General features: G+C 37.4%; 3 protein-coding genes across 3 annotated transcripts; 1 reads left to right on the forward strand and 2 right to left on the reverse strand.

Annotated features, from left to right (window-relative positions):
• The first annotated feature begins 4387 nt into the window (after window positions 1–4387).
• Window positions 4388–5668, forward strand: LOC103860747 (uncharacterized protein At3g52155, chloroplastic). Its single transcript, XM_009138412.3, has 5 exons — window positions 4388–4650; window positions 4728–4827; window positions 4902–5081; window positions 5149–5266; window positions 5351–5668. The coding sequence occupies exons 1-5, from the start codon at window positions 4464–4466 to the stop codon at window positions 5423–5425; spliced, it is 660 nt and encodes a 219-aa protein (XP_009136660.1). The 5' UTR covers window positions 4388–4463; the 3' UTR covers window positions 5426–5668.
• LOC103860746 (3-ketoacyl-CoA synthase 15) lies at window positions 5621–7334 on the reverse strand. The gene is made up of 3 exons (XM_009138411.3): window positions 6869–7334; window positions 6222–6806; window positions 5621–6155 (listed from the first exon to the last, which is right to left on the reverse strand). The coding sequence occupies exons 1-3, from the start codon at window positions 7193–7195 to the stop codon at window positions 5694–5696; spliced, it is 1374 nt and encodes a 457-aa protein (XP_009136659.1). The 5' UTR covers window positions 7196–7334; the 3' UTR covers window positions 5621–5693.
• Window positions 7335–7416: 82 nt separating this feature from the next.
• On the reverse strand, window positions 7417–9879 carry LOC103860748. The gene is made up of 5 exons (XM_009138414.3): window positions 9666–9879; window positions 9265–9410; window positions 8248–9187; window positions 7835–7965; window positions 7417–7725 (listed from the first exon to the last, which is right to left on the reverse strand). The coding sequence occupies exons 2-5, from the start codon at window positions 9396–9398 to the stop codon at window positions 7620–7622; spliced, it is 1311 nt and encodes a 436-aa protein (XP_009136662.1). The 5' UTR covers window positions 9399–9410; window positions 9666–9879; the 3' UTR covers window positions 7417–7619.
• Window positions 9880–11634: the final 1755 nt, after the last annotated feature.

Genomic DNA, 11634 nt, shown 5'->3' on the forward strand with positions numbered 1-11634 from the left:
TTTGTTGTAACATTATTACTTAATTTAACAAATTTAAACTACTCTAGATTGATTTAAACCGATTTAAAACATTTTAGAACATTGTAAACCGATTTAAAATAGTTAAACAAGTTTAAATTCTATAATATCGATTTTTTGAGCAATTATTTTGGCAATGACTGATTTGCCACACAGTTTGGTTTATCTTGATTTCCACATAGTATCTGTTTGGTTACATTTAACTGACGTATTCGGTTTAATTGCGGTTTGGTTCAGTAGAAAAAAAAAGGGATTTTTGCAAAATTGACCTATAACTTAAAGTCAAACACAAAACTAACCTCCTTTTTTTTGAAAATTGGTTTTGCCCTATTCACCCCACAAGTTCATATAATTTACGAAAATGCCATCTATTTTTTTTTTATTTTTTTTTTCGAAAATGACATTTTTACTCTCTCACCCTCATCATCTTCAAGTAATTACAAGATTGCCATTGTCATCAATACCACAACCACCATGAACAACCAATTTGAAGCTCTTAATGCTCCTAAAATCGATTTACCCTTCTTCTTTTTCCATTCTTGTGACCTAAACACAACATATCTCTCACTTTCTCTCCACAATGAGCTAAAAAAACTCAAGATTTTGATTCTAAAATTTTCATGGTTCATAGAGTCATAGAAGCTAACGATTATGGGTGGGTGACTTCCGTTTGTGATTCTGTGTGCTTGGAGAAGCCTTATGTATGCTAAGGAACTTATCTCACTAATTTAAGGTATGACATCGAGTTTTTTTCCAGATCTGTTCGTCAGACGACTTACTTGGGAAGTCGTCTGGCTGTAGACGACTTACCTTTCAGTCGTCTGGCTGTAGACGACTTACCTGGAAGTCGTCTGGTCAACGCAGAGGTTATTTTTGCAATTGACTTTGAAATCTGTAACCTGAGACGACTGAAAGTTAAGTCGTCTACTATTGTTTGGTTTCAAAAAAAATTCCAAAGAACCTAGACGACTTACATTTCAGTCGTCATAGGTTAGTTTTGTATTTGACTGGATAATTTCAGAAGTTTGACTTCCCCAGACGACTTACATTTCAGTCGTCTGACGAAAATTAAAATAATAATATTTTTTTTAAAGTAAACGACTTACAATTAAGTAGTCATAGGTTAGTTTTGCAATTGAAAAAAAAAACTTCAAGATTTAATTATACACAGACGACTTATAATTCAGTCGTCCACCAGACGACTTAATTGTAAGTCGTCCAGGATTTTTTTCCGAGATTCTGGTCAAACCTCGTAAATCCTGGACGACTTACATTTCAGTCGTCTCGTGGACGACTGAATTATAAGTCGTCTGTATATAATTAAATTTTGAAGTTTTTTTTTTCAATTGCAAAACTAACCTATGACGACTTAACTTTAAGTCGTCTACTTTTAAAAAAATATTATTATTTTAATTTTCACTAGACGACTGAAACGTAAGTCGTCCAAAAAGTCAAACTTCTGAAATAATCCAGTCAAATGCAAAACTAACCTCTGACGACTGAAATGTAAGTCGTCTAGCTTTTTTGGAGTTTTTTTTTAACCAAACAATAGTAGACGACTTAACTTTCAGTCGTCCGAAATAACAGATTTCAAAGTCAATTGCAAAAATAACCTCTGCGTTGACCAGACGACATATAGTTTAGTCGTCTAGACAACTTAGATTGAAGTCGTCCGCGTCTTCTCCACTAGTTTTTAAGTCTTCTACGTTAGTTTTTGAATAACTTGTATTTTTAAGAGTGATAAGTAACTTCAAGATATGTAAAACTCATATTTACAAAATATGTTCTCTCCCTTAGTTTTACTAAATTTGACTAAGTTTTTCAATACAAACTTATAAAAAATATGATATGCTTTGACTAGTTACTATTGTTTGTTTCCATCTCTTACCAACATTCTTGTTTATTAAGATGAGAAAAATGCCATTGGAGTTTATTATTGCATATGAGAGATCCAAAGATAAGAAAAAGGCTACTGAAGTCTATTATTTCATTGATTTGTAAATGTGTAAACACATTGTTAGCACATTTAATACATCTTGGAAAACATTATTACTGATTTTACAAAAAATTCACAACTAAAAGAGTATACATGCAATTCATAAAACAGATCACAAACAAAACTATTATAGATCATTCATCTACAAAGACAAGCTTGGATTCCACTTGAGTAGACAAGACCAGACAACTTTTAAGAAGTTCAGACGACTTCTAAGAAGTCCAGACGACTTCCAGGAAGTTCAGACGACTTTGCCAGAAGACTTTTAGGAAGTTCAGACGACTTCCAGACGACTTTACAGGAAGTCCAGACGACTTTACAGGAAGTCCAGACGACTTTTAGGAAGTCCAGACGACTTCCAGACGACTTCCAGATGACTTCCAGACGACTAACAAGTAAGTCGTCCCAGAAGTTTTCCAGATCTGAAAAACCTGCATATTAAATCCAGATCTGAAAAACCTGCATATTCAAAAACGTTCAAATGGCTTAAAAACAGAAAAAAATGAGTGGAAGATTATATAAATCTACCTTTACAGAACACACAAAAATACATATCTAAAAATAATAGATCTACCTTTAAATTAGTGGAAGATGAGTACCAAATAATTAAAAACCTGCAAAAAAAAAATAGATTAGTAACAAAGACATGAGACAAAATTGAAAAATTCATATAAAGTTTGGTGTTTTCAAGTCAAAGAGATTAGAGTGGGTTTGGAGAGTTTTAGTTTGGGAAAAAAGTAAGAACTTTATACAACAAGAAGTTACCAAATGAAGAAAAATCAGACATAAGAACTTACCAAAACGCTCAGAAAAATCCAGACGACTTCCTAGAAGTCCAGACGACTTCCTGGAAGTCCAGACGACTTCCTGGAAGTCCAGACGACTTCCAGGAAGTCCAGACGACTTCCTGGAAGTCCAGACGACTTCCTGGAAGTCCAGACGACTTTGTCAGAAGACTTCCAGATGACTTCCAGACGACTTCCAGACGACTAACAGGTAAGTCGTCCCAGAAGTCTTCCAGATCTGAAAAACCTGCACATCAAATCCAGATCTGAAAAACCTGCATATTCAAAAACGTTCAAATGACTTAAAAATAGAGAAAATGAGTGGAAGATTAGATAAATCTACATTTATAGAACACACAAAAATACATATCTAAAATTAATAGATCTACCTCTAAATTAGTGGAAGATGAGTACCATTTGATTAAAACCCTGCAAAAGAGATAGATTAGTAAGAAATACATGAGACAAAACTGAAAAATTCATATAAAGTTTGGTGTTTTCAAGTCAAAGAGATTAGAGAGAGGTTGGAGAGTTTTAGAATGATGAACATTACATTTTTGTTGCAGCCATTTGAGAGGAGGAGAGAGAATGTGTAAATTTTTCTTTATATAGGGAGACAAAAAATCCAATTAGATTAAATATTTTTGACTCAGACGACTTCCTGGACGACTTACATTTCAGTCGTCTGGTGAAGAAATTAAAACAGACGACTTACATGTAAGTCGTCCAGAAGAGTTTAATATTTTTAGCGGGAAATTAAATATTTTTAGCGGGAAACTAAAATAGAAGACTTTCCAGACGACTTACAAGTAAGTCGTCTGGACGACTGAAATATACGTCGTCCGGGTAAATTATTTAACAGACGACTGAAATATAAGTCGTCCACACCCTAAACATAACCCCTAAACTTAATTATCTAATTAAACACTTCATAAAACCAAATCAAACTTGAAAAATGTTTACTATACACAGAAATAAACACATATAGGTGAAAACTAATTTTTGAAAAAAACATTTTAGTTTTCCAAAATCTAACCCTAACAATACATACAATACTACAACATATGCTTGCCAAACTCCTAAACCAAAGTATTTCATGATTCACTACTTCCACTCATATATCTTCAAAACAAATCAATTTTATCATATCTTAATTTATATCAGTTAAAACTGTTTATAATTACTTGATTTTTATTTTTTACGCATCAAAATATTTTTTTACAAAATTTATAAATTATTTTTAAAATAAACTGGTACCAGACGACTTACACTTCAGTCGTCCAGACGACTTACACTTCAGTCGTCCAGACGACTTCCAACATCTCAGACGACTCAGACGATTTACTGGGGTTATATTCGTAAAAATGGCTTCTGTTTTTTTGTTTGGTCACAAGGGGCTGAGCTGTAATTTCACTAGGCTTTTAAGTTAGTTTTGCATTTGATTCAAGTTTGGGTATAGGTTTGGAATTAAAATCAAGTTGTGGGTTAGTTTTGGCAAAAACCCCAAAAAAAAATCGAATTCTTTTGCTTAGTCATCATCTCAAACCAATAGCCTTTTATTTAAACATAATAATTCACAATTTTAAGACAATAAAAAAAAAACTTCACTATTTGTTTCCGGAAAAATCAGTTTAAGACAGAAGATTAAATGAGATAAGGATGCGATGCTGAGCTTCCAGTGTCCATCTCCTTTCTTCTTCTCCGGCCAAAACCGGACCACCACCACTTCTTGCTCAACAGCTCCGCCTCGTGCATCCACCGAACTAACTGCTTCTCCTTCATCACTAATCTCTCGCCGCCTCATCCTTCTCCGTCACGCTCACAGTTCCTGGGACCATCTTTCCCTCAAAGGTACTCTTCTTCTTCTTCTCTTTCTCTTATCAATCAAAAACCCAATCTTGATCTCTCTACATCTCTCTAAATGATAGACCATGATCGTCCTCTAACTAAGACCGGACAAGCCGATGCTGCTAAAGTTGCTCAAATCCTCTCCTCACTTGGTTGGCTTCCCCAACTCATTCTCTCCAGGTCATTTCCCAAAAACCTCAGCTTTCTCAAGTTTCATTATGGTTCTTGAGTGTTAAAGTTATTCTATTTCACAGCGACGCGACTCGGACTAAGGAGACGCTGAAGTCAATGCAAGCGCAAGTTGATGGCTTTATGGAGGCAAATGTACATTTCATCCCTAGCTTTTACTCCATTGCTGCTATGGACGGCCAAACCGCCGACCATCTTCAACACATCATCTCCAAATACTCATCCCCTGACATCACCACTGTCATGTATGTTAGTAACTGTGTGCATCCTTGGTGCTGTGTTATCTCGTTTCTTATATGATTTTTTGCACAGGTGTATGGGGCATAATAAGGGATGGGAAGAAGCAGCTTCCATGCTCTCTGGTGCTTCTGTAAAGTTGAAAACTTGCAATGCTGCTTTGCTTCTAGCTTTTGGCAACTCCTGGGATGATGTTTGTATTCTTTTCTTCTTCTTCCTGACTTGCTTCTTTTAATATGAAAAAAAAACTAATTCTTTATATTTGTGCATACCACAGGCTTTTGCTATGGCTGGACCTGGTGGATGGAAGCTTGAGGGTATTGTGGCTCCAGATAGCACCATTTGTGTCTAAGAGAGTGCTTCAAGCTGGTTACTTTCTTCTCCTCTATGCTTTGCAACTTTTTGCTACAACGCAATGTATAAAAGGTTGTATAGTTTCATCCTTTCATGTGTCAACTAGTTAAGTTCAGCTTTTATCTTATGATGATGATAATAAAAATGTCAAGGGCACATTGCATCTCTTTAAGATCCCATAGCATCAGAGATATGTTCAAATGCAATCTTTATTATTTCTAGTAATGAGTCACTTTATTCATGTTAGTCATCATACACTTAAATCCTCAGAGATTCCATGGGTTATTGTGTCTTGAAGGTTCAATGTTTCTAAGGGCTTTCCATACAACAGTATTGCATTTAAACCCTGACCCGAAACCGATCTGCCAAACCTTGTCTCCTCTTTTCATCTTCCCCTTGTGTTCCAAGTAAGCCAGCTCGTACCATACGCTGCTGCTTGACGTATTCCCAAAACGCTCCAGCGTCCGCCTCGACGCCTCCATGTTCTCTTCCGTCAGTTTGAGATCCTTCTGAATCTCGTCAAGAGCTTTCTTACTCGTTGCCAGTACGCATATATGCTGAAAAGAAGGCTCAAGACGACGAAGCGTTGTAATGTTTGCTCTGAGTGCGTGGCGAGCTACTTCCATTACATCTCTAGATAGGTACAGTCCTTGCTTTCCTTCTCTGTCTTCTCTCAGCTCCATGCTCTTGTAGCTTGTGTCATCCATGCCTTTATGCGTTCTCACCAGCTGTTAATAGTCTCATACGTCAAAACAAAGATCAGAGCAAGAGTAATGTTTATATGTTATGACCACCTGCATAAGCTGATATTTGGAGCGCCATTTATCGATACGCCTGCTAGAGAGCATGACCGCAGCTGCTCCCATCCGGAAGGAACAGTTTGGTGGGAGCAAGGTGACGTCATTGCCTGAGTACCAAGTGAAGCTCACTATCTCAGTGCTCACCACTAAAGCGTATGAGCCTTGATGAGCGTTCAGAAGATCTTTAGCTAAATCAACGGCTATGATTCCGGCTCCACACCCCATACCACCGAGGTTGTAGCTCTCCGTGTTATGCCTAAGCTTGTAATGGTTGATCACCATCGCCGATAGAGAAGGCGTGGTGTTGAGGACTCCGCAGTTCAGCACCAGGATCTTGATATGTTTCACGTTGATTTTGGTGGCTGCAAGAAGCTCGTCGATAGCTCCGAAGATCACCATCGCTGCTTCTTCACGGCCATCGCGGAGATTCACTTTGTGGCCAGGCTTGAAGACCACTCTTGGCATGTAGCTCTCCTCTCCTATGCCTGATTGCTCCAGCACTTTTCTTTGAAGCTCCATGGAAGTCTCGCTGAAGTTATTAGACTTCATTGCCAGCTCGATGAAGTCGCTTTTGGTGATCTGTACAAAAGCAAACAATGAGAATGAGAGAGATACAATGTTGAAAAGGAAAGAGACATGACCTTGAAATGATCAGGCGGGCGGTAACATGAGAAATCAAGGAGGAAGACAGAGGATGAAGGAGTGAGAAAGTGGTAAATGAGAAGAAGCAAGAAGATAAATAAAGGGTAAGCCAAGATTGGGAGGAACCGAGAAACAAAGATGAAGAGAAGGAGAAAAGGAGGGAGGAAGAAGCAGAAGGTGTTGGAAAGAGAGAGCAAGTAAACGTATCCAAGCTTCACGTATTTCATATTCACAGATCCTAGGTAATCAGGAAGTAGGCCTTTGCGTGGCTTTGACTCAACTCCACCACCACCATTCATCATCTTTGTTGTTGGCTCTTTTTTCATTTTTTGCTTAAAGCAACAAAAGCTTGTGGTCTCTGTTTAAATAACCAAAATGAAAATTGAGCCGCTGTAACAGAATGAGAGAGCTTGTTTGGTTGCATTGCATGTCATCCTTGGGAAGTGGCGGGTTTTGCTGCTTCATTCAGTTCGTGTGGTGTAACCAAACCCAACGCACTTGTTTCTGACCAACCTAGGCTCAACTTTTGTATGCAACAAACAAGATAAATCAAATTGAGATCAATGATCTTTTAGATCCGTTTTGTGTCTTGAAATGTTCTTGAGGATTAAACTACATTCATATGATTTAACCCTTCAACACCCAAAAAATAGTACAGTACATTGCAAACCATATCTCATCTTTTAACCTTAGCAACTCTCAGTAACAAAAACTACTAATACTGAAACAGCATATCTCTATAATATATTATTACTCGGACCAGAACTTCACAAAGGCTGTCAAAAACGATTTCAGAACTGCCAAAAGGGGGTTTGTTTCATGTCCTTCCACATTAGATTTTCCTTTCCACGATTTACTGCACAGAAAAAGATGAAAGAAAGAAAGGCAATGCATGTGAAACCTCTGGAGAACCAAAACACAATACCAAAGCATAACTAAGACTAGGGGGAGTTTGTTGAACTCACGGTTTAATTCGGTTTAACGTTGCAACGTTTCCTTTCTGAGAGCTCGAAGCATCGACTTTCCCTTTTTCCACGGCTGCCTTCTCTACGCTTGTGACTTCACTCCTTGCTATCTCGTTCTTACAACTTCCAGACTGTTACACAACTCAAAATGTTTATAAAATTTTCATCGTTTAACACAGTTGCTTCTAGAAGCAATCAACTAAAAGATTTGCATACATGAACTTCCAAAACAGCTAGAGAGATTCAAGACGTCGACTATATTCTATAATCAATGTTCTTAATCCATAATCATGAAATACATTATCCTAAACTCAAACAAGGTGTTCACAGATAAGTGCAACTAACATAACGGAACCAGGACAACCTGCTGAATGTAAAAAAAAACAAAACATATACTTGGGGAAAAGCTTTACCTCAGTACCAGATGTTGGCACTGGCTGTTCAGTTGTTAAACTTCCATAACGAAATTCCTTAGTGTCATGGATGTTGCCAGTCACAGCTTTCACTTCAACTTTCTTTTCTATAGTGACAGAGACATGATTTGGCATTTGACCAACAACAATGACTTCTTCAGTCCCTTGTTCTTCAGGTACAGCAGAAATGGATGAAGGAATCTCTACAAGATCTTCAGTGCTGCTATCATTTTCCACCTTTGCCTCAATTTCTTTCCCAGCCTCACAAACTTTAGCCAACTCACTAGAAGTTACTGAGAATGCCTCAACAACTGTTTCCTCTGGCAACAAATCAATTGTGCCTAATGTATCCTTGATTTCTGCTTTATCATCTTTCCCACTTTGGTTATTGTTCAAAAGGTTTTTGCCTTCTAGTTCAACGAAATGTAACTCTATGTCTTTGTTATCCACCTCGACTTCTTTATCCTGGGGTTTGACGTCAAGACTATCACATATTGTCTCCCCATCATCATCATGCTTGGTATCAATCTCTTCACTGCAAGATGATGCTGCTACCTGAGTCCTGGATACGTCAGTAGAAGAGCCCACCGATTCGGAAAGTTGATGTCCATTAACTTCCAGGCCAGCCTTGCTACAGTTAAAGTATCCACCGTTTACAGGTGACTTAGCCTCCACAGGCTCGGATGGAGAATGTAATCCATCTGGAGACAAAGATAGAGGGGGCACAGGATCCATCACGACAGTGGATCTTGAAAGAGTTTGATCTTGCAACTGGTCATCATCACCGCCTTTGCTGTCAAGAATCAAGTCAGTAGTACCAAGGACTCTATTTTCTTGGATGATCTCTCTGACAATCTCTCTAATGGTGTAGAAAGAGCCACCAACCTCCTTGTGAGTGAGGCTAAGTGAAGGAAAGCTCCCATTGTTTAGCCTTTGATGCCTGTAAAAATAACAATCCACCAATTACAATGAGGAGAACACTTTATAAGGGGAAAAAGGAATGAACTTTTTGCATACTTGTTGATGAAAGATTTGACCAGTGTCTTCCTCTCCTCTTTGGGAATCCGATTACGAGTCTTCTTGCCTACAGAGTCATGTGGCTTGGCGAGAGCAAATATCTGCCCAGCGCAAGTAGTCTTTAAAGAGTGCATCTTTGTATATTCCTATTTGCAGAAGAGAGTAGTTGATGATTATGTTAGGACCAGAGTCACCAGACAAAACATTACATTAGATCCGGTTAGTTCATCATTTCCAAACAAGAACTGTTAATTTCGAAACACACGAAACGAAGTTCTTAACAGATTAAAGAGAGAAGAAAGAGGACAATTGAATTGTTCAAATAGCTAAAGAACTCAATTGATAGAGAAGAATAAGAAGAGATGAGAAAAGCGAGAAGATAAATGTTTTGTAGGGTTTACCTGCTTGATTGCGAGAAGAAGAAGAAGAAGAAGAAGAGAGATTAGAATTCACGAGCCATCTTTTTGCAAATGGGGACTAAAACCCTTACAGACAGAACACAGTTTGCGGCTGTCGGGAGGCGCAAGCGGGAATTTGAGTTACCTTCAGGGGCAGAAGCGTACTTTGATTTTCTAACTTTATGTGTGTTGTAATTGTAATGCTATGAGTTTTGAGGATAATCTGGGATAAAACACATTTTATAGGGACTATATGAGCAAAAGTAAGAGACTTTAAATGAGAATTTGTGAGTGTAATGGATATTGAAGCTCAACACAAAACCGTTAATTTGTATAAGTGAGATGCACAAATGTATATGCTGGGGAAACAAAGGAGAAAAAATAATAAAATCAGTTTCCAACTGTATATAATATGCTTTTTAACTTAGGGAAAATTGGCGGACTAGGCTTCTTCTAGGCCAATGGATGGTGATGAAATTGATGTTTTAATCAAGCAGATGAGTTAAAACATGTGTCTGGTTTTGTTACTGCATCAAATCACTATATCCATGTTTTTTATTTAACAAACATTACATCAGTTTTCCAAATGAATTCCATCAATCAATATTCAACAAACTTAACGTATAGATAGGATTCGAACACGAATCGAGCGAAGGATTTTGAAATCTTGTAGAAGAGACAATGCACTTGTACAGTTGAATTCAGTCAGAATCAGAGTCATGCGTCATCTCTTTTTGTTTTTGTTTTTTTCTTCATCACGCCTCATCTTTCTATCCTTCTTGTGCTTCTTCTACCTGCTCAGTCCGCTGAGAAATAGAATGTCAGTCAAAATGTCTAAACTGAGAAGATAAATAAGACCCTAACGAAAGTTCAACAAGCTATGAAGAGTGATAAACTCTACACTGAATACAAATATCTACAAACCATGAAGCTGATACCAGAAACAATGAAACAAGCTATGCATTAAGATTTCAGGGTTCACAAGACTAGAATCCAGTAAATGCTAAAGGCGGATCAACTAAACTCTGCACATTTTTACAAACAATTTCTAATTAATAATACAGTCACAATCCCACGTCTTCATATTTAAAACAAAATAACCAAAAACGAACCACTCCCGAGTTTGGTAGAGTTGCCTATACAGCTCTGTGATTGAGAAGACCCACTTTAAGGACTCCTCAGTTATATGGTTAAGGCTCTCTCTGCGTTGATGTCCATACTGTTTCTCCTTTCTAAAACATTTGAGTATTGACAACTTCTACAAACTCTAGTCTCCCTTCACAACAGTAACACCAACCACAGTTCTGGATGTTTCTTCACTAATTTTAGGAAGTTTTACAATTCCTTATACCAAGAGATTATTAGCTCTCTTGAACATTCTCAATCTCAAATTTCTAAGCACATGCCTCTAAGCAATTAATCCATCTCAATTTCAGAAACTTTCTTCGCACTGAGATGGAAGACGCTTACCTGAATTCGTCTGAGAAAGGCAGAGTTTGAATCATGAGTAAAAACCCATTTTATTCAAGGACATCATCAGCAGTTGCTTGTTCAAACACATAAGGCTATGTATGAATGATAGCAGCAAAAGAAGAAACTCAAATAGAGGATTTTGAGACTATTAACTTTTTCAGAGAGTCCATCAAAGCTTTGAAGATCAAACGCTCACAAAGAAAATCAAAGGCCGTTCTTGTGAAGCTGAATACTATACAGATCGATCAATTTCTAAAATGTGATTCGATTGCAGATGTCTCTAAGTCATTACGAAACTACGCAAAGCTGTAAGTAAAGATCAAACGGAGACGATTGATTTCGAAAAAAAAAACAGACAGAACTATGTTGTCCTGATGCGACATAGGACCAAAGATCTGCTACTTTGGAAGATTTGTCTTAAAGTTTATTATATGAGCCACTTGATCAAAAAAAAAAAAGTTTATTATATGAGCCTCTGTATCATAAGTCAACGACAGCT

Source organism: Brassica rapa, chromosome A03, assembly GCF_000309985.2.
Source record: "Brassica rapa cultivar Chiifu-401-42 chromosome A03, CAAS_Brap_v3.01, whole genome shotgun sequence".
NCBI classification, from domain to species: domain Eukaryota; kingdom Viridiplantae; phylum Streptophyta; class Magnoliopsida; order Brassicales; family Brassicaceae; genus Brassica; species Brassica rapa.